This window comes from Quercus lobata, chromosome 1 (genome assembly GCF_001633185.2).
Source record: "Quercus lobata isolate SW786 chromosome 1, ValleyOak3.0 Primary Assembly, whole genome shotgun sequence".
Lineage (NCBI taxonomy): Eukaryota > Viridiplantae > Streptophyta > Magnoliopsida > Fagales > Fagaceae > Quercus > Quercus lobata.
In genome coordinates, this window is record NC_044904.1 from 13,356,958 (window position 1) to 13,383,214 (window position 26,257).

The 26,257-nt window shown below is 33.8% G+C and overlaps 3 protein-coding genes across 3 annotated transcripts; 1 reads left to right on the top strand and 2 right to left on the bottom strand.

The window, feature by feature from the left end:
* The first annotated feature begins 1,267 nt into the window (after positions 1 to 1,267).
* Positions 1,268 to 3,450, top strand: LOC115979854 (putative low molecular weight protein-tyrosine-phosphatase slr0328). The gene is made up of 5 exons (XM_031101924.1): positions 1,268 to 1,716; positions 1,824 to 1,959; positions 2,283 to 2,350; positions 2,559 to 2,645; positions 3,111 to 3,450. The coding sequence occupies exons 1-5, from the start codon at positions 1,330 to 1,332 to the stop codon at positions 3,189 to 3,191; spliced, it is 759 nt and encodes a 252-aa protein (XP_030957784.1). The 5' UTR covers positions 1,268 to 1,329; the 3' UTR covers positions 3,192 to 3,450.
* A 1,584-nt stretch (positions 3,451 to 5,034) lies between these two features.
* LOC115979861 (alkaline/neutral invertase E, chloroplastic-like) lies at positions 5,035 to 11,628 on the bottom strand. Its single transcript, XM_031101932.1, has 7 exons — positions 11,335 to 11,628; positions 9,794 to 10,574; positions 9,077 to 9,242; positions 8,484 to 8,695; positions 7,555 to 8,048; positions 7,426 to 7,474; positions 5,035 to 5,668 (listed from the first exon to the last, which is right to left on the bottom strand). Exons 2-7 carry the CDS (start codon positions 10,505 to 10,507, stop codon positions 5,348 to 5,350), a joined length of 1,956 nt encoding a protein of 651 aa, XP_030957792.1. The 5' UTR covers positions 10,508 to 10,574; positions 11,335 to 11,628; the 3' UTR covers positions 5,035 to 5,347.
* Positions 11,629 to 16,616: 4,988 nt separating this feature from the next.
* On the bottom strand, positions 16,617 to 23,477 carry LOC115979871 (histone deacetylase 9). The gene is made up of 14 exons (XM_031101945.1): positions 23,370 to 23,477; positions 22,647 to 22,759; positions 22,415 to 22,532; positions 21,737 to 21,811; positions 21,434 to 21,653; positions 20,490 to 20,553; positions 20,101 to 20,193; positions 19,891 to 19,999; positions 19,663 to 19,712; positions 19,493 to 19,583; positions 18,100 to 18,170; positions 17,829 to 17,927; positions 17,148 to 17,214; positions 16,617 to 16,963 (listed from the first exon to the last, which is right to left on the bottom strand). The coding sequence occupies exons 1-14, from the start codon at positions 23,404 to 23,406 to the stop codon at positions 16,878 to 16,880; spliced, it is 1,293 nt and encodes a 430-aa protein (XP_030957805.1). The 5' UTR covers positions 23,407 to 23,477; the 3' UTR covers positions 16,617 to 16,877.
* Positions 23,478 to 26,257: the final 2,780 nt, after the last annotated feature.

The window sequence follows — 26,257 nt, forward strand, 5'->3', positions numbered from 1 at the left end:
CCCTCCATAAAGAAAATTTTAGTGTGCATTTCCTGCTCAATAATCAACTTTACTAAAAGTAAAAAAAGATGAATTTAAACTTAAAAGAGTTCAAGTCAAAACTTATAAGTATAAGGACTAAAATCAAAATGAAAATTGAAAAGTACAATCAATAAAGAAAATTTTAGTGTACATTTCCTACTCAATAATTAACTTTACTAAAAGTAGAAAAGATGAATTTAAACTGGAAGGAATTCAAATCAAAACTTTTAAATACGAGAACCAAAATGAAAATGAAAATTGAAAAGTTTTACTTGCACATGCACTCTGTAAGGACGCGATTCGTGGCGGACCGTAACAGTGTCGGGTTCGCACGTGAAAAGGCCCCTAACAATATCATTTGTAGAGCGTGGGTTTGGAAGGCTAGGCCTTGGTTGATAGGCGGTGGGTTTTTCACGGTGTTCGTACCAGTTTCAGTTTTCCTACACCCCTGGAGTCTTTTTCCTAGAGGTGGGCTGGGAGGCTCTGGTTTCTGGCCATTTTTCCCAGCCCCTTCTCTAGTTTACTTATCTTTCCTTTTATATCTCCTTGCGTTCATTGTCCTTCGTCCACGTATAGGGTCAACTTTTCCAAGACTGATACTTGTCCCATCAGCCCATACCCAAAGTCGTTGGGGATGGTTGTAAAAGCCAAAGAATGCGGCTCTGTCGGGTTCAGAACATTAAATGGCAATAACAGCAGCTTTCCCTGGATATTTTAGATCTTTCTTCCATGTTCCAGTCCTATACCGTTTTTACCCTTCCCTTTGGAGGTACTGTGGGTCTGCCGAGGACTGAACTACCCTCGGCGGTACCCAAAGGCTATTTCGTTGAACTTGGGCCATAATCCTCCTCGGCTGGGCCTTTGGATCTCCCTGGGTAGAGGGGCCTGGCCCATAAATCATTTGCGCCCCACACACTCATTACCGGTTGTTGAAGTGCATTTATTAAGTAGAGAATTTGACAGGTTCTATTACATTGAAAAGTAACAAAAATTAATAAATAAATACTTCTTTAACTAAAAGTGGTTTGTCTGTGTCTTAAATAAAAATAAAAAATAAAAAAACTATTAGATTGCAAAAAAATCACAATTTTAACCAATGTGCTTCAATACTTGTATTTGATTAGTTTGAATTAAAAAAATAAAAAAAAAAAAAAAAAAAAAAAAAAAAACCCAACCCGAGCCCGACCCACAGTCAACCAGGTCCATGTCAAAGCTCCATCTCCAAAATGTTTGGAGCCAAATCCAATGGACCAATTCACACAAATCCTCCACGCTCACAGCCACAGGCTCACAGCACAGCCAGCGAGGATGAGAGTAGTGCAAAGTAGATTGTTAATCCCTCCAAATTTACAATGTTGCCACTCTTCCCACCCCATCTCTCTAAACCCTCCATTTCTTGTTCTTCTTCCACCAAACCAATACCCATCTCTCAAAAACCAAACTTTTCCTCCAATTCCCCACAAACCCACTTCCTCTTTTCCATTTGGGTCTCTGATAAGGGCATCAATGGCTTCATCTACCACACCATCCACAGCCACAGAGACAGAAACCAAACCCTTCTCTGTGCTTTTTGTGTGCTTGGGCAACATTTGCAGAAGCCCAGCTGCTGAAGGGGTCTTTAGAGACTTGGTCAAGAAAAGGGGTTTTGATTCTAAGTTTAACATTGATTCTGCTGGCACCATTGATTACCATGAGGTTGGTACCTTATTGCCCCATTATTTGTTTGGTTACTGAGAAAACAGGGGAAAAATTGGGATAGTAATAGTATTGACAAAATTTGTTTTTTTTAATTGTTGTAAAAGGGAAATGAAGCTGACCCAAGAATGAGGGCGGCCTCTAAAAGGCGTGGGATTGAGATTACATCTATATCAAGGCCAATCAGGCTGTCGGATTTTCGGGATTTTGATCTTATTCTTGCAATGGACAGGCAAAACAGAGGTAGGAATTTGATAATCTTAAGCATTGTAGTGAGTTTTATTCTTTTTTACTTGAATTTTGATCATTTGGATTTATTTTATTAGTAGTGTTATGGGAAAAAAAAAAGAACATTTTTTACAACGGCTAACATAATTTGTTGGAACTGTAGCAACATCACTTTCACCTTAATTCATAATTGACACCACTCTTATATATAACACTAATCACAACTGGCCATGTCAACAGTTGTGAAGAATGTTTTTATTTGCCACACATGCAAACTTATACCAATGTATAAATATGCAATAATAAACTTATTTTGTGGGTGTTGATATTGTTTGTAGAGGATATATTGGAGGCTTTTAATAGGTGGAAATTTAGAGAAACCCTACCTGACGATGCACATAAAAAGGTTAGCGTGAGCCTTTTTTTCTTTCTTTTTTTCTATGTTAAATTAACTCAAACACCCATACACAAGCGGGATTTTACCTGCAGACAGGAGCCACCAGCAAGGGTGGAAAGCCAATTGGGCTCTTAGCCCATTGGTGGTTAGTATGAGATTGTTGTCATGGTATGGTGTGGTTTTGATTTTGTGGTATCTTGGTGTTTTGATGATGCAGGTGAAGTTAATGTGCTCCTATTGTAAGAAACATGATGAAACTGAAGTCCCGGATCCTTACTATGGTGGACCACAAGGTTTTGAGAAGGTAATATAATGATTAAATCATCTAGGTAAGTTGTCATTAACAATATGAACTGTGAGATGGAGGACTAAATGCCTATGTTGTTTGTGCATGTTTTTGAGTTGAAATTCTTACATGCAGTGTACTGTACTATATGCAGTAATGTTTGTAATTCTTAACCAACCCTTTTTTGCCAAGCTTTATAAAGCTTTAAGAGAGAATAGGGACATTGTTGCATTTGTGAGAACTTGAACTAAACATTTATGTTCAGTGTATGACACGGGGTAACGATGGTCTTGATGCTGTTGCATTTGTGAGAACTTTAATTAAATTTCAAGATTCGAGACATGGTAACTTTATTATGGCATATAGATAGAATGTCAAATATTTGCAGGCCTTCCCCAATTCTCTGATTCAAACTGGTAATCATGGTTAGAATTTCAGTACATTTAGTTCATAGTTGGTTTACGCAACCTTATTTTATGACAGGTTTTAGATTTACTTGAAGATGCTTGTGAATCATTGTTGGATAGCATCTTGGCAGAAAACAAACACATTCTGGATTCTTAGCCCCTGGTCAAAAGCCAGTTGATCATCTCCTGCAAAAAATTGAGGAACAAACTATATTCTTCAGTGTAATGCTTTTTATTAGTAATGTAAAGTATTTACATCCAATTTTTATTACTAATGTAAAGTATTTACATCCAATCCATGGCAGTCTCATTATGGAATTTTTAATCCATCAGTTGGCTTATGGTACTTGAACTATTTCTGTGGAATTGGATTTATGATGTCACTTTTATAAGCTGAATAATTGAAATCCTCATTGCTTTTTACCTTGTTTGAGTGGTCTTGGGTTTGGGGTTTTACTCATTGTACCTCTCTGTCTTTGAGTCTTACAGCTCTCTTAGATTTGCTTTGTAATTTTTTGGACTCTGCATTCATCATCGTGAGCATAAAGTGTTTTTAATTGCAATAAATCTACTCTACTTATTATCTCAAAAAAAAAAAAAAAATACCCCACATAGCGCATGGAGGCAGCAATTTAGTGTGCTGGACACTTGATCAAGCTAGATTCTGCATTTTCAGGTAATGGCTTAATATACATAAGTTCGCCGGTGATTTTTTTAATAATTATATTCAGATTTCTTAAGTGTTTTGTGATGTTTACATTGTTGAAGGTACTAAAAGAAAGAAGGCAATGTACAAAGCTCTCACAGATATACTTTTTTTTTTAGGCTGATTGTTACACTTAAGCCCATGATGTGTTGCTTTTGCTTTAGGTTGAAGGTAATTATCATTGCACAAAGACCCAACCACTACGTTGTTGAGCATACTATAGCAACAATTGTCTTCCCAACTGAAAATTTTCAGCCCAAAATTTTCAGGACTTTCTTCAAAAAAGATTTCCACATCACTAAATGCGTGATAAAAGGCTTTTTATCTTAAATATATTTTCTCCGTTATGCCTTTCTCCAACTTTTTCAAATGTACGAGAGACAAATTTTCACATTCTTTAAAAGCTTTATAATGTATTGCAGAGGTAGTTATTTTTTCTTGGCATGCATACTATAGAATTTGGGCCATACCATCCTGTTCCATAATTTTATCTTGCCATTAGACTGATGCACCAAAAGTTAGAGCTCTCTGTTCATATTTCTTATTTCTCTTTCCTTTAACTTATATACTCTTTTCTTGTCCATAGAACTTGACATAAAACCATGAAGGAAAAACTTAGCCAAAACCCAGTAGACATGATGGCACCTGTTGAGTTGTTTAAGTCTTCAATGAAATGGCATTATGTGAAAATGAAGTGTTCTCTAAGTCAGAAATAATTAATTTGGCATTATATCCTTCACTTGCCTATCATGATTCAGATGTTGGAGGTTTATATCAGTCTCGCCAAAATCAACCTCACGAATGACCAACCACTCTGTAGCACCAGAACAACCAAATAATTATGCAATGTTAAACCAAAAAGTGTAACTTCATTCATCCCACCAGGTCATTCACAACTTAATCAGAAGCAGACTCAACTAACGTGACACACTCAGAAACACATGGCCTGTCCAATTCCGTCATTAAGAGGTTCAACAACCCACAAATGCTCGCCAAGAAGTACGGTAAAGACTACTAAATAAGTAACTGAAGAACACACTAGTCTTCCAGACGTACGCATTATGTGCACTAGTACCATGCTTCAATGCAATAGTTGAACCTTTTTTCCAAAGAAAATCTGATGAACCACTTGAAAGAAACTGACAAAGTGATCAACAAGAGCAACTAATTCATGCTTTTATTACATCAATTTTCTGTTGCCAAAATATGTCACAAGCAACTCCACAAGATCTCGCTTACAGCTGAACAAGTACTCCAGAAAAGGGATGGGAGGAGAGACACCTACACTCTTCAATTCTCAAGAAACCATGTCTTGATACATCACCATAAAACATAAGTGGTCAGCATGTGAACTATCTCAGGAAATAACACTTTCCAAACCAAAATAAAAGGATATACAGGTTACAATTTCTGACACCATAACAGTATTTTACAAGACTGTTCATTAGAAAAGCTAGCTAGAAATATAGTCAAAACCTTTCTTTCTCAGAAGAAAACTATTTTGAATCAAATGTATAGGATTTAAATATTGAACTGCACTTGGTTTGCCAAAACTAAGACTTTGTCATCTGAATCCCTCCTCTCAACTTGACTTCAAAACTTCAAACTCATACTATGAAGCTCTGCCTCCTTCGACCCCTTTTCCTCCTTGGGTTCCCACTGATCATGCTAGAAAAGGCATTTACAAGCTCTGAATCCTCTTCATTTACAAGGCTCTTTGCTGCACTTGGGTTGGCAAGGAGGAGCTTTGCCACCAGATATCCTGCAATTGACCAGGTTTGGTACAGTTGTGCCTGCTTTCCAATAAATCTTGCTCGCTTGGTGTCATAATATTCAGGCCACTTATCTTGAGAAATGCGTCTCTCAGCTACCTTGACAGCTTTTAAGGCAACTTCTGGTCTGTTCATCTTTATGCATGCAACAGTGAGCTGAAAAACAAGCCCCATATCATGTTAATTTCAGAATATATACTTCCAGTCATTGGGCTGTATGCTGCCCAAAAAAAGGCGGAAAACTTTACAGTTCCTACTTCCCTTGTCTACCGCTACATGATTTAGTAGCAAAGAACATTCCAAAATTTTCTAAACCTATCAAATCAACCAAAAACATTCCATGCCTATCAGATTCTTAATATAGTCAAAGCCATATGGAAGAGGCTCCAACATACATAGGAACATAATCGTTAGCCAATATTTTTTGATAACCTTTCAACAAATAGGCATCTTATATATATACTCAACTGTCTCAACAAAAAAAAATAGAGAATCCAAAACTCCAAAAATAGGCATCTTATATGTATACTCAACTGTTTCAACAAAAAATTAGAGAATCCAAAAATCCAAAACAGTAGGGGGACTACATTCATTGAAATACATTCAAGAAAACAACGTATTAATAAACAAAAAATTCTACAGGAGGTCTAATTAAGAGGGCTGAAATGTCCAGATTAAAGATAAGGTGGTTTCTATCATGGCTGAACAGAAGGACAAGCTTGCCTCTTCAAAAAACTTAACAACTACGTACCAAGCATGGGACATAGAACTTTCAGTCTGAAAAATGACCTCTTGTAGTTGGACAAAGAAAGAATTTAACCTTTCACCTTTTTGAAATGTCCTTAGGTAAATATTGATAGGAAGAAAGTTATCTTGACATTATATCTAGTTGAGCATAGTCTTGGTTATCTTCAAGCATGCACAAACACACAAGAAGAGAGAGAATGCAAATGTGACAGGAGGGGGCAATATAAAAAGCCAATAGATACTGGCATTCATGTCAAATGCAGTGGCACACACTTATAACTAGCTTGGAAAATTACAAGTGGCATCACATGAGCACAGCAACAAAGCTGTTCTCTTTTGTGAAAACTTTAAATTTTTTTTTTTTTTGGAAGTAACTTTAAAACTGGTATAAATTGGAAAAAAATTTAAGGATCCATTTGTTTCGACATAGGTACAAAATATTTTCAAGCATTATTTTTGGTTGAAACACAATAATTTTCTAAACGTTTGGTTGCACTAAAAATCTATGTTAAAAACAATAAAGTGTAGGAAGGGAGGTAGTGATGGTGCAAGTTGGTGGTAGCGTGAGAGGGGTGGCGGGGGAAGGGTGTTACTGATGGTATGGGGAGTGAGGGGGAGGAAGGTGGTGATGCCACAAAGGAGTGGTGAGGGGAGGGAGGTGATAGTAAAAACACAGGGGAGTTGGGAGTGGGAGGTAGTAGTGGCCATGCCAGCAGCATGGAGGGAGGAAGGTGGTATAGACTTGGTCCAGAAAATGGTTTAAGCTTTTAAAAAACATAAATCATTTCTGCTTTTTTGTTATAGTTTTCTGTTGACCATGAAAATATTTTCCATTGATAGTAATTTTTGGTTGCACTAAACACTGATAAATATGCATCTTCTTCTAGAAAATATCTTACGCCAAAGTAAATGGAGCCTAACTTATTGGTGCACTTTGAAATCAAGCTCCAAGACAAAAATGAGCTCTAGCTCAAATGACACCTCCTCCCCCCATAAGATAAGGTGGAGGGTAAGGTCATGAGTTTAAAACACAAATGGATGTGTGTGTAAACTTATCAATAAATAAATATATACACACACACACACACACACATATATATATATATATAATTCAAACTCCAAAACATAGGCAATAAACCTAAATTAAAATGTAACACCAAACTAACCTGCCAAAGTAAAGTGGGCCAAGAACCTCCATTGTGGTAAGACCAAGGACTGCAACAAAGAACAAGGTTAAAGGGAAGAGGTATAAAATAGGAATAGGAACTTCCTAAAAATCAACATAGAAGCATTACGTGTTCTTGGGATCACTGCCTGTGATAATTTGCCATTCCTGGCCTTCAAGAGCAGGATAACATATTTTGAATGGCATATCAGCAACTAATTCATCCCATTTTGCTTCTATAAGGTCCAATATGGCATGTGACTGATCCACTGTGGCAAGACTGCTTACAATAGACCATAAATTTCCAAGAGAAAAGAAACGGAAGTCCATGTGAGCTGGCTGCAGGTTTCCAATCAAATAACCTCCTTTACTGGGCATAAACTCCACCAGCCAGGAAGGAATCTGATCAGGGTAGATATTGAACTTATTAACAGCATCATATGAGTATTCCTCTGTCTTGTACCGGTAGATCTCATTGATTTTTCTCATATCTATCCAGTAATATTCCCTTACGTGGAAAGATAATGCAATTAGACGATTATTAAGTGCTCGTATAAGGTCAGCTGATGCATCCTCAGGAGCAAGCATCTCACGTGCAGAAAGTAATGCTGAATAAAACAGTGCCTGCAAGGACATGCAATATTGTGTGCAAAGTTAAGCCATTCATCTTTTCTCATAAACAGCAAGAATGCTCATCAACATGAATCAGAAGCTTCAGCTTCTGCAAGGAAAGGCACAGATGGCTTCTAAAGAGTCAAAACTCAAATCTCAGTTTCCCTTTATGCCTCTAATATTCTCTTATAGTAATTTAGCAGAATTTTTTACTTGAGTTCAGCATTACAAAATATACGACCATATTGCTTCATAGTTAAAATCTACACTGCGTGTCAACTTATCAGCTTCTTAAGTAATCAAAAGGTTTAGCTTATAATAGCTCTAAGCAACGGGCAATAGAATCTATCCTTCCAAGCATGGGTCCTAATCATTATTAAAAGAAAGTGGGAAAAAAAAAAGAATAGTCATATGAAGGATCAATTTAAAGTGAGTAAACATGAGAACCTGAATCTCCAAAGGGTGACCATGAATTCCCATGCGACGATCTATCATGCAAGAACCATCGGTCACCAACAAAGTAGGAAACATATCAAAACCATCAGCAAGGCACAACTTTAAAATCATTTTGATCCCAGTTTGTACATCAATTCTCTCTTGCAAGGACAAATCTCCAGAGCATTTTCCATATGCTCGTAACAATATAATCCACCACAATCCTGAGAGTAAAATTAGGATTGTTAGAATTATGGTTAAGTGAGAAACTCATCATTTCCTAATAACTTAAGCTTTTGGAACAATCGGTAATTTAACATGGTATTAGAGCATGAGATCTTGAGTTCGATCCCTGTCTTCACTCTACCTCCCATTTAAAATGTTAAATTCTCACTTATTGGGACCCCACTTATTAAGGGGAAGTTTAGGCCCACAAGTGAGGGGGAGTATTAGAATTATTGTTAAGTGATTAAACTCATCATTTCCTAATAGCTTAAGTTTTTGGGACAATTGGTAATTTAACAAGTATTATAAATTAAAATTCATAAAATCACACATAGTTGATATTTTCAAAGAGAAATTATTAGCCACAAGAAATTTCTTACCAGAATCAACTGGTGCAACACGGCCAATTGCTGCTTCACCAAAGTCAGGATCCAATACATCTTCAGTTGCAGAATCATCACCATCTAGAGGAACAGTACGCACCTTGAAACTGGCAGGCATCAGTCCTTGACCAGGACTATAGCAATCCATGGTTTTCTCCCAGCTCTGTTAAGATGAGTGTTAGTTGCTCACTAATGAGGAATTAACATAGTACTTCTTAGAGAGAGCACCTGTGTCAAGAAAGATTCTTGCTTCAAGAGAGCTTTTCAATAGACATGACATAAAAAACAGTTCAGAACTCTCACATTTGGAATATAGTCCATAAGAAAATTCCCTATGTTAAAATGTTTAGAAGCAACAGTTGTTTTTACCAGATCGCTTACTACTAGGTTGGATTGGCTGTCAAGGCTTAGGCTTTTTGTTTTATTTTTTTGGGTTTCATTTCTCCACAGAGGATTTACAAACATTCAAAATCAGATAACCAATTACTGCTTTCCTAAGCTTATATTTATAGGAAAAAAAAACAGGGAGAAGGATTTCTAGTTCAGAACTGACATTAGTATTTGTTAGTTGAGATTATAGAAAACCCAAGCCTAAGTATAGACTTGGGCTTTCAAAAATTAAAAAATAAAATGAAATACTTCATTGTAAGAGAATTGTCTTCAGTAAGCGAGAGGTGATTTATTAAAACGCTCAATGAAGAGCAGTCATATTACCTGCAACTGAAGGGTGTGCAGAATGAAATTCCGTACAATGTCATACTCCCCCTTCAAAAGGAAGGCGATCCCAGAAGGTATGAAATCCCGAATAAAAACCTGATCATAGTTCAGAATACTACTGCTGCTTGGGTCATTAGCAGCAATTGTTCCAACTTGATTATTACAATAATAAACAATGGAGTCCCTCAGCAAGTTCCAAGCTTCATCCTCGATTACATTCACCCTTCCCTTATCCAATTTATCTTTAGTTGTCCCTGCAACAGCGGCCTTTCCATTTCTAACATGATCTTGCTTTTCATGTTTCAACTGTTGACCCACCTCATATCCTTGAATGCTTGGTGCACTGCCTGTCCCATTAATGGGATTTGATGTTGGCCTCCTTGTTTTCCCCTTGAACCGGGTCTCATTTTGATCCTCTGTAAAGCCACTAACACCTTCAGCCTGTTGGCATTGGCAACCCATAGATTCCAACCTACCAACATCAGTCTTCTCATGAAAAACACTGTCTCTACTCCGTAATGCATAAACCCTCCTCCTGCAATTCTGTGATTTTCTCGAGCAGCTATGCACTTGCATTGACAATGGAATTTTTATCCTTCCATTATTGACATTGGCTTTAATTGTGTGCGCCGAGTTTAAACTGTTGGTACATAGATCAGAGTGATGCAAGCGAGGTAATAGAACTTGTAGAATTGCTTCTGAAGTAGCCATTGGCAAACTATATACTAATTTCCAACTCTATAGCTCTGAAAATTACTACTTGACTTAGAGAAGGCACCTATGCAAAAAATAAAAAAAACAGAATATGCCTAAAATCATCAAAGCTGTGAAACATACATAAAAATTAAGAGATAGATAATAGTTTCACATTGCAAAACATTCTGTTACAATACATTCTTGAAAAATTATACCACATAAAAGTTGATAAAAAATAGTCCACACAATGAAACTTGTAATGAATTAATCTAGACAAGGAACTTGGAATAATTCAAATACAAAATAGGTATTATACCACTCTGGTCTTTCAAGGACAACAAGGCATGTATTATTTTCCTCCATTCTATTCTATTCGAAACCACTCTTTATTTTTACTACTTCCATTAATGCTATTTTTAATCTTCCTCCAAATTTTTTTTTTCCCTTCCCTATTACCTTATTCCCTCCAAAATTTCAAGGAAAACTCGAGATTAATTAAAACCAAGATTCTCATAAATTTAAAGACTGGATTTTTATCTTGGTTTTCAAAGGTTTGTGAATTTTAGAAGAAACTAGTCATGGAAAAGTTTTCTAAAAAAAAAGAAAAGATACCCAAAAGTTCCTTACTGTTTTCCTAGCGAACCAATACAATATTTGACAGGGATTTGAATTCCATCCTAGAAATTAATTTCACATAAATTCTGGTTACACAAACAAGCCAACAAAAACAATAACAATAACAACAACAACAAAGTAGTACAAAGTATAAGTGGTCGAGTGTGAAGTAAACACAGTGATCCATGTGCATACAAGAGAAGTGGAGAGGTCTTGGTTTTGCTTACCTATTTGTTGTCATCAGCTATATAGAACTAAACATAGACTTTACTGTCATCAATTGCTTGCCACTTGGACCTGATTTTTCTTCCCAGTAAACAGGAAAAAAAAAATGGAGGAGTTTTGAATCTTTTGACGAGAGTTGGAATTTATTGCAAAAGGGTTTCAAATCTTTTGTCCTTGTAGTTTGGAAAAACAGAGGATGAGAACCATGAGAACGGAACAGAACAGCACAGAACAGAACAGAAGTGTAAAGAATCTTCGGTGTCGTCTGATGTGAACAATGTCCCTGTTTTTGTGTTTGATTTTTGTTTTTGTCTTTGTTTTTTTACCTTTTCTTCTTGAAGTAAAAAGTAACTCACACAGTATCCACCGCAACCTCACACTACCGCTTATGAATGAATGCCATTTGGATTGGATTTCGGAGTTATCAATATAACGAGCTTGTTTTCTGTGAGAATTTTTATTTATTTATTTATTTATGTGATTGCTTATATGACATTGTTCTGTATATTAATTATTATTAGTGTTTATATGAAAATATATATGATCATTCTTATTAGAAAATTGAGAAAACAATAAATTTATTTATAAAATAATTTCTGTCATGATATGTTATATATCTATATACATTGTAAGGTGAGTTTTACATGTTAATAAAAAAAATTAAAAAAAAAAAAATCATATGCAAAAAGTGAATCATTTAAAGGTCAATTAGTAAATCTCCTAATTTACATACGACTTAAACTTGTTGTCCCATTCTATGTTTTTTTTAAAGTCAATTAGTAAATCATTGAGTTAATATAGTGAATGGCATGAAAATAAAATGATAAATAGTTAAATAAAATTAGGTACTTCAAAAATTTGAAAAATTCATTCGTTCATATTGAAGTCCCTCACCAAGTTCTAAGCTTCAAAGTGGACAGAAGTGGATTGAGTGAACCGTATGAACCAAATAGATTAATGTGGACCAAATTGGATGGAATTATATTGAATGAACTGAATTGGACCAAAATCAATTAAAAAATCTTAATCTTGATGATTTATTTTATCATTTTACTTTGCATTTACCCTTTTTCTAAGTCACCAAAGGGATTGGTTAAATCCTTAACTCATACTCTGAAGTTTGAGCATGATTTGAGTAATTACATTTTCTTTTTGGACTTCAAAATTTATTTGAATTTGCCTTCAAAATTTAATTGAAATTAAACCGTGCATTCTAACGTGTAGAACTCGACAGCACTAAGCACTAAGCACTAAGCATATGCACCTTCTCCCTCTCCCATTATTAAAACTAGTAAGTTGTCTGTGCGATCCACGGATAATATTGTAATGTTTTATGTAATTTAAATAAATAAAAAAATGTTATACATATATTATAGCATATCTATCTATATATATCTAAAAACTGAAGCGTAGTATTTATAGTTGTTATGCTCCTGTTAAGTCACATTAGCAGTCATATCATCTACTTTTTTTCTATATTTTCTTCTCTATTCAAACTTTTCTTCTCCCTATTCTTAAAAAAATAAATCAAAAAAAATTTAAAAAAAAAAAAAAACTCTTTTTCTCCCTAATAGTTCACACTTACAATTACACTTTTTTCAACATTTCCCCTTCTTTTTTGTCTTTTTATCTCCCCACTACTCTCTATTTTATAGTTAAACTTTCTTATTCTTTCTTTTGTTTTGACTCTTCTTCTCCCCATTTTATTTTTTATATATTTGATATCATTTTCCCAATTCAATCCATATTTTTCCCACAGAAAACTCTCTCTCTCTTGGTGGATCTTTATTATTTCTTATAACTCTAAATTAAGGTTAATGGTTCTTTTTTCTTTCCTTTTTTAATATATGTTTTGGTATTATGTGTGTGTGTGTGTTTTTTTTTTTTTAATTTCCCATCAGAAAATCTTCTCTTTTCCTTTTATAATTTTGGTTAAATTTTGGTTTGAGTTAATATTTATTTTTATTTTTTAGATAGGAATTTGAATATGACTACCAATTGTTTGAGTAATAAATTATTATGAAGTCTATTTTTATTCATTTAATTTCATTTTACTTTTGGCTAAGATAACATTGTAATTTTGTGATAATTTTTTATTATTATGCTAATTTCCTTATTTCTTAAGAGATGAAAATTTTGAATAATAAATTTGAAACTTATAAAATTTATTTGTATATTAAGCAAATATAATACACTACAACAAAAGTTAGAATAATAAAATGATATATTTGCAAAGATAAAAAGGAAAAAAATATTTGTAGAATTCTTAAAAAAAAAAAAAAGACAATAATTGAAGTAATTTTTACTTTTTATATATTATACCTCATTATATTATATTTATATTCTCACATATCACGTGGGTTTGTTGCTTGTTTATTATAAAATTTTGTTAGTAATGAGTTCATCATCATAAAAAGTAACAATTATAAATTGCACACACATATCTTTCACAAAGCACGCATGAAGTGTAATACGAACTCATTGTTGTATCAATGTTACTTATTGTTGCAATACCCTAGCAGTTCGCATCTTGCAATGAACTTTGAAATTAATTTGTATTTTTTTTAATGTAAATAATATGTTGAATTATTATCTTTTTATGTAAATGATGAGTATAATTTGAAATGATTAATGAACCTATTTCGTAGGATCTCATTCAATGCATTTTATTTTTACTATTGTCATCATATTCTTTAAGGATAAATCCTCATATGAAAATTGTTTTACATATATTTTTGGTATTTCTTGTATAGGATCATGTTTTTTACCATTCCTATCATTGAATTTTTTTAAAGAAAATATTAAGTAAATGGCATTTTGTGAGATAATATATGCTATTTATTAGACTTTTTTGTTATTATAAATTTTAGAAATATGCGCTTGTCAATTATTTCAGCAATCTCAGGGATCTTAAGATTTATATTTATTTTTGTTGCACTGGTTGATGACAAAAACAGTTTGTCTGCATATATTGCATAGAACATTATTAATAGACAAAAGCGTATTGAATTGAAATTGGGGGAAAATGAAGACATGATTTCATGAGAATGTGATTTTTTAGAAGTATCATCTGTACAAAATGAAGACACGATTTCATGAGAATGAAATTTTCTAAAAGTATCATCTTTACGTGGGGGAGGAGGAAGAGAGTTTGTAAGTAGGTAAGAATTTTGGCTTTGATTTACACATGAGAAGGGTCAAACTTGGGTCATAATATGTAAGGTAATTACTGAGCTTGGATTTTTCATAAGGTTTTGAATATTTTTAAAAGAGCAAGACTTAGGTACAGTACTTAGGTGTTGTTCCTTAGGTTCTCTTTTTAAGATTCTACCATGTGGATTTTTTTTCATGGGATGGAAGTGTATTTTTTAATTAAATAACCACATGGCTAAATCTTAAAAACGAAACTTAAGGAACAGCACCTAAAGTATTGTACCTAAATTTTGTCATTTTTAAAAGGTAATCCATTTTGTAGAGAAAAACTTTTGGTCTAATTGTCAAGAGCAGCTCATATTTTATATAATATTCTATCCGTCCCAAATTGTTTAGCCTAATTAGAAAAACCCAATTATTTAGGGAAACATCATTAACTGCCTTATCTCTTTAAAAAAAAAAAATTAGAAATTTTCTAAATTACCCTTAAACAAATTTATCATTAACTGTCTTATCTCTGAAGGTTTTTTTTTTTTTTTTTTAATTAAATTTGAATAAAGATGGTATGTATAATGGATTTCAAAATTTAGGTTTTTAATTTTTAATTATAACAAATGCTCCCACAAATCAATTATAGGCATAAAGGGAATGTTAGTAAATTAATGGTGTTTGACTTTTTAAATATGACATAATTTTGAAATATCCCAAAAAGGAATACAGGCCAAACAATTTGAGACGGAGGGAGTAAAAAGATGTTACTATGATTTATTGGGTAACAGTAAAATAAATTTAATAAAAAGTGGTAAAAAAGTCTAAATTTATATAATAGTAAAAAAAAAAAGTTACTATAATTTATTGGGTAACAGTAAAAAAAAAAAAAAAAAACTTAATGAAAAAAGGTAAAAAATGCTAAATGAAACATTAAAGCGCCACATGAGAGGACTTCATGCACTCTCGCTTAAAATTTCTACTTTTATATATATATATATATATATTTATTTATTTATTGATTACGGAGCAAAGATAATACCAAAATGTTAAGGCATAATTTGCTTTATAGCACAATTTTAGAAAAATTTTAGGAAAATAGCACTTAAACAAAGTTATTTAGTTATATAGCACATTTTTTGGAATTCGAGTTCAACACCCAAACGAAGTTGTTTAGTTATATAGCACATTTTTTGGAACTTGAGTTCCAAAAAATGTGTTGCATAACTAAATAACTTCGTTTAGGGTGTGCAGAAAACCCGTCAACCCGTCAAATCCGACCCGACCCAACCCAACCCACCGGGTTGGGTCGGTTTTTAGGGCTTGGTGGGTTGGGTTGGGTTACAAAATTTTTTTTTATAGCGGGTTAGGTTGGATTTGGGTCATAAAATTACAAACCCGACCCAACCCACCCATATTTTAATATATGTTTAAAATATATTATATATTTAATAATTTTTATAATAAAAAAAACTAGCTGTAGAGCAATTCCTCGATTCCTACTATCATATATCATATAAAATCCTATTAGTTTTTTTAATATATATTTAAATATATTATATAATTAATAAAAAAAATTTAGATATATTTTGTTTATAACTGAGTTAGGAACTCATGTATATTTTGTTTATAAATGAATTAGGATACTAGTTCATTTATATTTTGTTTATCAACTCAGTTGAATACTAAACATATTTTGTTTATAATTAAGTTGGAATATTAGTTTATATATTAATGCATATTTTATTTATCAACTCAAGTAGCAAGTGTGATATATTTTTTTTACTCAATTTAATAACAATAGTAATAAAAAAAAATTGTCCAACCCATGGGTTGGATTGGGTTAGACTTATGTGATGGGTTGGGTTGAATTGAATTTTTTTTGACCCACCATGGTGGGTTAGGTTAAAAAATCCTCTCAATCTGACCCATGCACACCCCTAACTTCGTTTGGGTGCTATTTTCCTTGAGTTCCAAAAAAATATGCTACATAACTAAATAACATCGTTTGGATGCTATTCTCCTAAAAAATTTCTGAAAATGTGCTATTTGGCAAATTTTGCCAAAATGTTACTATTGCATCCTTTTATGTGCTTAAGTAATTTGACAATTTTAACCTGACATACTCATATAATGCGCTCCCTGCCTATTAACTTTACATAACAGACACCACTTCCATTGTAGTAGAAAATAAAAGTATTCTTCTTGCTGCCAATGCATTTTACAACAATATTAAGAAATCTAATAGCAATATGAATAGGTACATCGCTAGTCCTTTTCAGCCATTTCTTTAATAAGGAGGGACCGCACAATTTAGAATCTAGTTAGTAATTACATCTTTCCTTTCTAACTAAAAGCTACCCTTCCCTCAAAGTATGCATAGTGATCAGTGCTCAGTGTCAACTCATACATCTTCCATGTTCTGATCATTATCATGGTCTCCTTCATAATATTCATCATCACGCTGGATGTGCTTGTCTTGGGTGTGCTCTGAAAAGACAGTTTTAATAACCAAAAAAAAAAAAAAAAAAAACTATAATAATAGAAGCATAACAATCTGAAAGAATTTTCTTGTTAAATTTCAATTGGCAAACATCATGTTTAGGCACAATGCATGCTGGCATGATAGTTCCACTGGGGTGCATTATGCATATATGATTTTTATTTTACTTACGATCCATGCGCTCATCAGGGTTCTGCTCATCTTCGTCAAAATCAGGAATATAAAAGTCAGGTGGAACCTGAAACAGAGGAAACATTGCTATCAGTTCAATAATTTTGATACATCCATCCAAAACCAATGTCTGATTTCAGAAAAGCTGGAAAGATAAGATGTCATCAATAAGGCGGCACTAAGGACCTGATGGACCATTGAAACCATCCCATTAACAAATTTCCACAGTTTAAGGTGTCTCGTGCAAACATAGCTCTTTCATGTTTTATATGGTCCCAAATATGAACCTTCTTTCACTTTTCATAGTTTAAAACATAAAACTTCATAATGGGAAAATCATTGTAAGTCAAAACTCAACAAAAGCATTCTGGCCCAGATAATTGACACCAGACTGCCAGCCTAACTTCTGGGGCAATGGCTATCCCAAGGGAATCCACCAATTGGTAACAAAGTTTGTTGGACATATCAGTGTGAGTGCCAGATGACCAGCATTTATAAAAATGCCAAATCCAATAAACAAGACTCCCTAAAATTATGCCATTAACTCAAATATAGTTATCAAAGGCTGCTCAAGAGTTTAGCAACTTAGCATAGCAAGTAAACAACAGTATAACTCAATCTTTTAATATATTTCACTTCCCAGGATAACATGGGCTTTGACAATATTTGCATTCCACTGACCTCTTGCATTTGTACTCCTGGGGCGTGCTGGATGCAACGAAGATTTTCGAAGACTTGCATTTTGATTGTGCTAAGGTACGATTTGCTATTTAAGTTCTCCTGCTCAACCAATAGGGAGAAAAGGAGTAAAACACACCAAAAACAATAAAGACACTGGGGAGAGAGAGTACATACTATGTGCCCATTTGGAAATAACTGATTAAGCAATCAAATTGCTGTATGGATGAAGTAAAATGCACTAGTAACATAAGATTTCTGAGAAAGTACATACTATGTGCCCATTTGGAATCCTCAATGAATATTCTGGACCAAAATATTTAATATACTCATTTTCTGGGATCTCTGCAAGAAAGATAAATTGATACTGAAACTTATACTCAAACTAGATAGAAATGGAATATTGATTATAGCAAGGGGAAAAAAAAAGGCTTAACATGCATCATTTTTTTTTTTGATAAAAAGCCTTAACATGCATCATAATCTGCGGTTTCTCATTATAAACAAGGAAAATAGTCACAACAAGCAGTCAGCACAAAGCATATGGTATAAGAAAAAGCTGAAGTTATGCCCAAGAAATATGAAGATAAAGGGTTATTATTTCAGATAATAGGTCAGACAACTGTTTGCAAGCTTCAAATATATAACAAGGTCAACATTGGGAAAACTAATGTTTTGCAGATAGTATATAAGTACATATCAGTTCATATCAACCCGCCTGATGCGGACACCAGTGATTGATTGTTTTAATTAGATCTAAATTGATGTTGAGTTATTTTGGGAATTGATTTTATTTGGGAGCCTAATCAAAGGTCCCAGAGAAAACATTATGGACACGTATGATCAATGAATAAATACATATCAGTTCATATCAACCTGCCTGATGTGGACACCAGTTTGATCGATTGATTCAATTGGACCAGAATTGATGCTGAGTTATTTTGGGAATTGATTTTATTTAGGAGCCTATTTAAAGGCCCCAGAGAAAACATTACGGAAACGTATGAATAATGAATAAAAATAAATGTTGTAATTTGCCAATGGCTTGGTGTTGATTCCAAACAACCTAAGCCTCCCCACTTGGTATTGATTCCAAGCAACCCAATGTACTTATTCCCAGGTGTATACTCCCTTTTCTAGTTCTATTTGTTTTCTCCAATTTCTTTTGGATTTTCTGCTGCATCAAATTTCATTGTTCTGCATCACCGCAACCCATTTTTCCATTTCAACATGAAACTGAAGACAATGTCTATAAGAGCGATCCTTTAAAAAAATTTAGCTATAGAAGGCTAACTATGCAAACTTGGATATATTAAGCAAAAGGTCCAAAACAACCAGAACACTGCAATCTAGATAAAAGCAAGAACAATATCATGAATATGTTGCATGTCTTTTGCCCCTTTACTACACATTAATCAGGAAAAAAAGATGTAGATAGAATTCAACAATTAATGTTGGCATGCTAAAAGTGACATTTTATTTTATGATTTGGACATTGCTTTATGGAGCTGAGATTAAGTACAATACATCACACCAACTTTGAAAATCAATTGCACTTACAATGACAAAGATTAGTAATAGTAAATATATAATTAAAAATTAAAATATATCCAGTGCATCATGGCATATCTTCAATCAAACATTATAAGAAAGATCATCATGCATACCATTGGGAAGCTCTGTATCCAGAAGAACTCCAGTTTCAACGGCCCAACACCGAGCAACATTCTCTTTGGTATATCCTCCGCCTCCAGTTACCTGCACAAAGAAGTTTCTCTCTGTATGTCTGATGTATGATACTAATGAACTAAAAGTTTTGGTCAAATTAAAAACATACCAGTAAGGGCAAATTAAACTTCTTCACAAACCTAACACATTCAGCATGCCCTGTAAGAAGCATCAGAATGTCACCACAGAGTAAACTTTGCAATCAAAGGTTAAGCCATTGGGAACTAATTCAAGACCAATCCAAAATCATTGACCAAAAAAAGAGGGGGAGGGGGGGCGTATTGGAAATTATCTTCATAGGGGAAGAGAAAAAAGCTTAATTACAAGGAGTATGCACCATCAATGGAGAGATTGAAGCAGCCCAAGCGGTCCCCAGCAAGTGAGTCTGCCCCACATTGGAGAACTATTGCACCTGGAACATATGTTTCAACAACCTTGGAAATAATCTACAAAATGGAAATTTGAAAGCAGAAATTAACACTTGACAGGATCAAGCCAGAAATAAAGGCATTAATCTTGAAATTAGTTGGTTATTGCTAGAACTTACGCTCTTAAAAAGTCGAGTGAAGCTAGTGTCATCTATTCCATCCTTGAGTGGCACATTGATGGCATAATATTTGCCTTCTCTTTCTCCTGTTTCCTTCAGTATAAACAATAGCAATGCACATTACTCAACTTTCAACTACATAACATTCTCATGTTCTCAAGATAAATAAACAATGAGGACAGAGGGAATGATAGCAGTTGAGCATGCAAATCTGAGACTAAGCAGTTGCATGCATGTCTTCTCAGGATGCATGAAATGTCTGTGTGGAGCAAACAACTAACAAAGTAGGAATCCCAACGGAATTAACTCACACAAACTGAAATTTGTAAATTGTCTTCATTATTGGAAATACTACCCAAAAAACAAACAACACAGCATTAAAGAATCACCTTAACATCACCAGTTCCTGGAAAAAACATATCTCCATACTTGTGAAAACTAACAGTCATCACCCTGTCACGTCCAACTTCACAGATTTAGTGAGGAGTATAAAGAAAGCACAATAAGTGTATTAACAATAAACAATTCAATCTACTGGATTGGTCACAAAAAAACAATCATATATCTTTACTAAGATATGAAATTTAGAAGTAACAGCAAAGTGGAAAGAATGCATAGAAAAGAGTTCTCATGGTTTGACAGATTAAACCAGCATGACTGAAGGTCAGCTTTTTTTATTCTCAAAAATATTTTAACAAGTTATAAAGGCCTAATTTACTGATTGCTAGAACAACAAATCTATTTTTTACGTGTAAAAGAGTTCTGGTAACATAATTTTTGGGCCACATGAAGAGCTAGAAATTCCCTTTTTGGGGGGGGGGGGGGGTGTGGTCAGGTATACAATATGATAACTTTGAGGTGGCCAAGTGCAAAATGAATGTTTCACCATAGAACTAAAAAAAAATATACATATATATAAGGGTGTTCTGAAAATCTTTGAGGGCCATAGCTTCATACAGTACTCTACTTTTATCACCCATGTCGAGCCCATATTTTCTTGATTCAAGCTGGGGTCTAATTTCCCAAGTAATTTCTCATAAGCAAGCTGTGGTCTAGTTCCTATCAACATATGATTTTAACATCATAGATGTAACAGTTTACACTTGTTACTTTTCAAGCAAGGCAAAACCTACACCTAGCAGGTCATATCGACAGAGTGAGAGACTGATCACATATCACTGCATAAAGAATTTAGAAGAAATCTAATCATTTAGCATTGTTAGCAGTTAGCTATAATGTGTAAATTAATCATTCAACTAAATTCAATGTTCCCAATAGCTTTAGTATACCTTTCCTAATCCAAATTCATCAACTAATAAGATGGTTATCCTACCTGTCAGTGAAATAAAAGGCTTCTTCTACACCATCCCCATGATGGACGTCTATATCTATATACAAAACACGGGCTTGATGTTTGAGAAGCTCCAAGATCCCCAAAACCAAGTCATTGATGTAACAAAATCCAGATGCCTCGCACTTCTTGGCATGATGTAATCCACCGGCCCAATTTATGGCAATGTCACAAAGTTGATTGTTCAATCTGCGTGCAGCATCTGCTAGCTAATGTCAGTTTCTATACAAGGCTTAACAGGCATAACCCAAACTTCTAAGAACAACACTCTAGTAGTTAAATTACCTATCGTTCCACCAGCATATATTTGACAAAACTCAAACAAGTTTTCAAAGACAGGGCAATCTTCTCCGAGATTATCTGGTTCAAAAACAAAGAGCAAAGGTATAAGCATAGCTTGATATTAATCAACCCAAAGGAATTAAATTCATTTAAGAAGTGCCAGTCAATGACACATCCAAATTAGAGTTAAATTATAGAGTTTGCATCAAAAGTTAAAATCCACTACTCAAAGAGACTTTATTTTAGTTTACTATTTCGGCAGTAGGCTGAGAGAAAGAGCCGTATTATTTTTGTGAGAGAGAGAGGTGATAATTACATGTTGAAAAACTTATCAAAATTTAAAACCCACTCAACAATGAGTTATTGATGATAGTGATAAAACAAAAAGGTTAAAACTATAACCTGGACCAAGTACCATACAATGTACTAAATTACACCATAACAAACCAATATATTACTGCAACGCATATGGTTATTTAATTTCAAAATTATAATAAAAGTGCATCAACAATTCTAAAGGAGTCATTGACTTGTTGCATACTTGCATGTTATGGTTCACTGGCCATGGAATGGAAATCACAACTGAAAACAAGGATTCATATTATGCCACAAATCCGTGCAATAATTTCAAGATTCTCAAGAATATTAGCACATATCAATATACAAAAAACACTGTCATACATTTTGCCAATTCATTTGAGAACAAGTGTTGAGTGTCGGGTTTAATCCGGTGCAAAAATTCAACATAATCAGCCGAATGGAACTGTGCAAGCTCAACAGGATACGCCTTGTGAGGTCGCTGCATTACACAGAACCAACCACTTTAATCCACAAAAACTAAAAAAAAGGAATGAAATTCAATGAATTCAAAAAAAAAAAAAAAAAAAAACAGCTTCCAGATTCAGTAACTAACATAAATTTCCATCTTCTTGTGGAGATCGTAGGAGAGTACAAGATGATGTGTCATACAAAGCCGGTGCGGTTTCATCGGATGGTTCGGCCCAAAATAAACACCACCCACATCCCCTGCAACACCCATTTTCACATGAGTAAACAATTAACAACATTTTTCACAACATATTATTACTGATTCTCATATGGCCCACCACTAACGCCACTTTATATCATCTACTATTATTAACAACATGCCACGTAAACAATTGTGAAATTTGTTGAGACTCTTGGCTTATAGCATCAAATTTTTCAATGTCTATAGACACAAAAAATTTGACGAAAAATTTCACACCCGGAAGTGATGTCAGTAATAACCAGTAAAATCTAGCCAACTCAACTGTTATGAAAAATATTTGTCAACTTTTTTTTTTCTTTTTTTTTTTTGTGTGTGTGTGTACTACTACAAGCAAAAAATGAGCTCATTTTGACATTGAAGATTTGAAGATGGATTGTAGAAATTGTTGTTCTGTTCTGGTTTAGCATTATGATCGCATCCAAACAGAGTACGAGATGGTATATACAAGGAGATAGAGAAATTGGCCATGTTCGAATACAGCTAGGGTTTTGGTTTTTGATAATTAAAAAAATTTGAAGGATTTAAATAAGAAAATAAAAGAGACATAGAAATAAGAAATCGGTGAATGGGAGAGAGAGAGAGAGAGAGAGAGAGAGAGAAGTGTACCGTCGTAGTAGTAGGCGATCTTGTCCTTGGAGCGCATTTTAGCTAGCAGCGCAGTGGCGCATGAAAACTCTCTGAGAGAGAGAGAGAGAGAGAGATAGAGGTGTTTTAATGAACTAGACGTGTAATTTCATTTGATTGGAGTTGGTGAAATCTGGACCCTTTGTTTATAATGAACGGTTTAGATAATGACACGTCATCATATTTTTAATTAATAAAACGACACCGTTCGGACGTAATTATTTCAAGTTATAAAATTAACTTAGATTATGGATTTAAGTTTTATTTATTTATTTAGTCTTCAATTAAGACTTAAAAATTTCTCAAACAAAAAAAATTAAGACTTAACAATCAACATGTTTACAAATCCATTCTCAAAAAAAAAAAAAAAAAAAAAACATGTTTACAAATTAATTAATTAATTAAAAAAAAACATGTTTACAAATTGCTTGATTGCTTTAGTTGTTCCTTAATAAAACATCTTTCCTTTTTCCTCTCTCTTTCTTTTTGTTATTGTTATTGTAATTTAGAAAAAATTCAACCATGAAAACCATTCCTACAAAATGAAAGAGAAATACTATATCCATAATATTTTTACAACAAATTCTATGTGGCAGATTGTTACTTATTGTTACTGGTGGATAAGAAAATAATTTTAATAGTAGATTCAAATTAAAAACATTTAATAACTTGCCAATTAAAATTTATTGTAAAAATATTGTGAACATAACATTTTTTAATATAAAAACTTCACATTATGAGGATAGTGTTAATTATTAGTTGAGGTGTGTAAATAGACTCTCGACTAAAAGGCAATATCCTATAAGATACTGAAAAAGTTTTGAAAATTTTTTTTTTTTTTGTGGCAAATAAGTTGTAATTGGAATGATTGTCATTTTAAGAGAATCAAAACTAGTTTTGATATGATTGAAAAAACTACTTGCATGTTTGTGGATTATTCTCGGAGTTTGAAAATGTGTGCTAATTATTCATTAAAAAAAAAAAAAAACAAACAAACAAACAAATACATGCTAACTGATTGAGTTACTAGAGTTATATATATATATATATACACACACACATAAACACCCTCAAGTAATGGTATTCTATTCTAGAGACAAAACTCTCTAAAATTTGAGGTTTCAAAGAAAATGACTAATTCAACTACAATGGTATCATTCTCGTCCACACAAGAAGAAAAAAAATAAATAATAAAAATCTTTGGATTCCACTTTTAATCATTTCTATGTATTCTCAATCCGGTTCAAAATGTGCATAATTTGGTTGAATTCCAAAGAATCTTTGGATTCCACTTTTAGAAACTATAATTTTAAGAAATGGATTAAGTTTAGCCAACCAAAATGTAAGCTATAAAGTAGGTTCTAGTTAACTTAATTAATAAAGTTCGTTGTCAATAAATAAGGGATTTGGAGTTTGAATTCCACCTCAATAAAAAATTAATTAGTGTGTTAGCCTAATGATAAGGGCAATCATTATGGAGTGAACTTCATAAGTTAAAATTCTATCGTATCTGTCAAAAAATAAATAAATAAATGAAGGCTATATGAAAATTTTTAATAGGAGCTTTTTATGTGCAGATTACTAAAAAGTCATTTTGATTTATGAATTAATTAAAATTGATTGAATCCATCAATCTCATATTTATAACAATTTTTATTTTATTTTTTATTTTTACAATTAAATAGAAACTCATTTTGATTTATAAACTACTAAAAATTAAACCCATTGGCCTCATATTTAGAAGACATTCATTTTTTTCTTTTTCTTTTTTGTTATTGTTATTGTGCTTACCCAAATTCTACTATATGGACTGGGCTTAGAATTGGGCTCACAATGTACTTATATAGTGGGCCTAGCATTTCCTACTAAGGGTAGTTCCACCTCAAATCACTCTATAGCTTCCCTTAATCCTAGTGAACACCCTTACCCTCATCTCTGTGTTAGTCACTCCTGGGTTTCGTTTATCTACTCTCTCTCTCTCTCTCTTTCCAGAATTGCCAACCCCCTCTTTCTCATTCTATTCTCCTTTTTATAGCTTTAGGTTGGTGGAGGCGTTATGATTATTCCCTCAGCTCACTCATGTGGGTGGGGTCCAGTTTAATTATTCCTGATGAAAATACGCTCTAATCGAAACGGTGGTAATGGCATTGAAACTGGCTCCTGCCTCCAAAAGACCGCTCGGTAGCGATATCCCTTAAGGCAATACTGGACTGCCAAGAACTTGGATATCCCCGAGCAATCACACTCCCGACCAAGTTAAAATTGATTGGCAGGGGCTTGCTTTTGACATGTTCAAGACAAGATGGACTCATTGTAGTTTTTGGGCTCAGATTGAGCCTTAAAATGTGTTCAAATCAAGGCCATAGGTCCAATGGGGATGGGGTCATGTATTGTACCACAAGGCCAAGGCCCAATTGGCCTGGGGCCCTATCTCATACAGTTATTGTTACTATAAGTATGCAAATGCAATTCAACCATGAAAACTGTAGGGATAAAGGGCCCAAGAGTATATATTGGGCCGTGGGCCTTGTCCGAGGATGCTTAGTAGTCCGAGGACAGATAAATGATAGTGAAGACGTAAGAATCAAAGCTTTGCGAGCAAGTTATGACTGAGAAGAATAGGGAAGGTGGGCCAAGGAGGAATGCCTCTTCGGCTAAGCAAGGCAAAGGTCAGAAGGTGTGGTCTATCATCCAGAGTAATGTTCCGGGATATTTTATTGATAAGAATACACATCATGAAAGTACAAGACAAAGGGAAGCTATGAAATATCTAAGAGAAAACTGCCACCACTGCATTAAATGCTCAGCAGCTAACCTTTTGGTCGCATTAATGTGAAAGTGATACCTGAACAGTAATTTTCAGTCTTACA

Bases quoted from the DNA above. Each gene is read 5' to 3' on its own strand.
- LOC115979871 (XM_031101945.1), bottom strand. From the start codon at position 23,406: ATGCGCTCCAAGGACAAGATCGCCTACTACTACGACG. The intron at 20,194-20,489 runs GTGATTCTTTAA...TTTATACTGAAG, and splicing joins CAGGAACTGGTGATGTTAAG to GAAACAGGAGAAAGAGAAGG. The intron at 19,584-19,662 runs GTATGTTTTTAA...TTCTTTGTGCAG, and splicing joins AGTTTAATTTGCCCTTACTG to GTAACTGGAGGCGGAGGATA.
- LOC115979854 (XM_031101924.1), top strand. From the start codon at position 1,330: ATGAGAGTAGTGCAAAGTAGATTGTTAATCCCTCCAAATTTACAATGT. The intron at 1,717-1,823 runs GTTGGTACCTTA...TTGTTGTAAAAG, and splicing joins GCACCATTGATTACCATGAG to GGAAATGAAGCTGACCCAAG. The intron at 2,646-3,110 runs GTAATATAATGA...ATTTTATGACAG, and splicing joins GACCACAAGGTTTTGAGAAG to GTTTTAGATTTACTTGAAGA.
- LOC115979861 (XM_031101932.1), bottom strand. From the start codon at position 10,507: ATGGCTACTTCAGAAGCAATTCTACAAGTTCTATTACCTCGCTTGCAT. The intron at 8,696-9,076 runs GTAAGAAATTTC...TTTTACTCTCAG, and splicing joins TGTTGCACCAGTTGATTCTG to GATTGTGGTGGATTATATTG. The intron at 5,669-7,425 runs GTTAGTTTGGTG...CTTGTTTTTCAG, and splicing joins GGCCCACTTTACTTTGGCAG to CTCACTGTTGCATGCATAAA.